Raw genomic sequence first — 1,721 nt, forward strand, 5'->3', positions numbered from 1 at the left:
GGGGGGAGGGGCTTTTCACTCACCTCATAGTTCTAGCCGACCTGTGACAATGAGACTGTCACAGGTCGGCTCAGTAGATCGGGAGGTGAGCGAACACATATCTGCGCTCGCTCACCTCTCGATCCTGTCACGGCTCTCTGCCGTGACAGGGGAGGGGCTGGATTCCCCCCTCCCCGCTCTGATCTGCCAGCTCTGACTGGCGGAACGACGGGGGAGGGGGCGGGTACAGCTGGCTCGGCCTCTAGATAGGTGGAGCCAGCTGTCACTCACGCAGCTGGGCGGATCCAGACATAATTGTCGGGATCCGCTCCGGCGTCTCAGTATACCGCGAGCTGTAGCTCCCTATATAATGAGCTTAGGGTGACGGGAGGACGCTAGTTTGTGTCCCCCCGTTACCCTAAGGAGAACTATGGGGAAAAGAATTAACCCCGTAGTTCTCCTTTAAAGGAAGAAATTAGGGATGCGCTGATACTGGTTCCTCCGATGGAGTACCAGTCCTGATATTTATATTCCGGTACTTCCGGTAGCATGGAGCCGGCTTCTAGGGCAATCAGGAAGCGGGGCAGGGGTGTTATTACCCACGGTCTGGCTTCCTGATTGGCCGGGAAGGCGGGCTCCATGTTCCCTCGCGGCACTGTCTGTGAGAGGAAACCTCCCTCTGACCGGAAGTTCCGGGATCAGGGGTAAGCATGGGAACATTTGGGCGAGTACGAGTGCTCAGTATCGGCACACGAGAAGAAATGGAACATTCACAGCAGCCCACACCGGACCCCAGGCTGAGGATCCACTCCAGTTGTCGTAAGGTAGAGAGACGGGGGAGGGAGGGGGGGCCGGATCTTAAAGAAATGTTTTTGGAGTGTGTGTGTGTGTATGTCAGTGGCCCGGACACACATGTACAATGCGTTAACTGCATAGCGATAACGCACTGTACCGCGCAATCACAGCTACCATGCATTCTGGTGTGGGAGGTGTTTTGCGTTGCCATTCAAGCCCAAAAAGCAGCATGCCCCGCCCCCCTCACAGCGTCTCCGGCCAGAACCATAATGATGGTGCTGGCAACGATACTCACGGATGGCGCCGTGCGTGCACATCAAACACGCAGGGACCCTTCATCAAGGCAACATCGTGCTCTGTTGAAGGGTCCCTGCGTGGCCCCAAAATGATTTTATGGAGGCGTCATCCAAAATTTTGGCAAAAAAAGGGAGGAGGGGCAGGGGGAGGAGGGGGTGACCATCAGCGGGATTACTATCATTCCATTCAGCAGCGATCAATAGACGTATTGATGAATCTATTTCCCATACAGGAATGATCGCAGTGACTGGAGAGCTACAAGGTGCGGAGATTACATCATTGCGCCCCAAGTACAAGACGAGGGAACCAATCCCCCCAAAACTGACCAATTGTAAAACATGACAGCGCCCTGGGCGTGACTTCCGCCATGACAGGGACAAGTTCTGGTCATCACTGCGCTCACCATTTTTATTTTGGCTCTCTCCATATCCAGCTTGACGAATTCACCGACCGACATCTCCTCAGACGACTTCTTCAGGGTCAGGAAGAGGCATTTGGGGGAATGTTTCCGGTGCTCCTCCCTGCGGGACAGAAATCCCGGTCACTCCCCATGTACCAAGAAACGGAGGCCACGCCCACAAATTCATGTCACCGTTATAAAGCTGCGATGGGAAGCGGAGCCAAGGCAAGCATGCGCGCTCGTCCTCAGT

The 1,721-nt window shown here is 55.1% G+C and overlaps 1 protein-coding gene across 1 annotated transcript in view; it reads right to left on the reverse strand.

The window, feature by feature from the left end:
- LOC108801438 (baculoviral IAP repeat-containing protein 5.2-like) overlaps nucleotides 1–1,721 on the reverse strand; it is a 4,475-nt gene that overhangs the window by 1,805 nt on the left and 949 nt on the right. Inside the window, exon 3 of the mRNA XM_018573330.1 lies at nucleotides 1,475–1,592. Coding sequence (XP_018428832.1) covers nucleotides 1,475–1,592 — 118 coding nt within the window. The remainder of the gene's footprint in view (nucleotides 1–1,474; nucleotides 1,593–1,721) is intronic.

The sequence above is a fragment of the Nanorana parkeri genome, unplaced genomic scaffold (genome assembly GCF_000935625.1).
Source record: "Nanorana parkeri isolate BGI_ZX_2015 unplaced genomic scaffold, ASM93562v1 scaffold2339, whole genome shotgun sequence".
In the NCBI taxonomy this organism is placed as follows: domain Eukaryota; kingdom Metazoa; phylum Chordata; class Amphibia; order Anura; family Dicroglossidae; genus Nanorana; species Nanorana parkeri.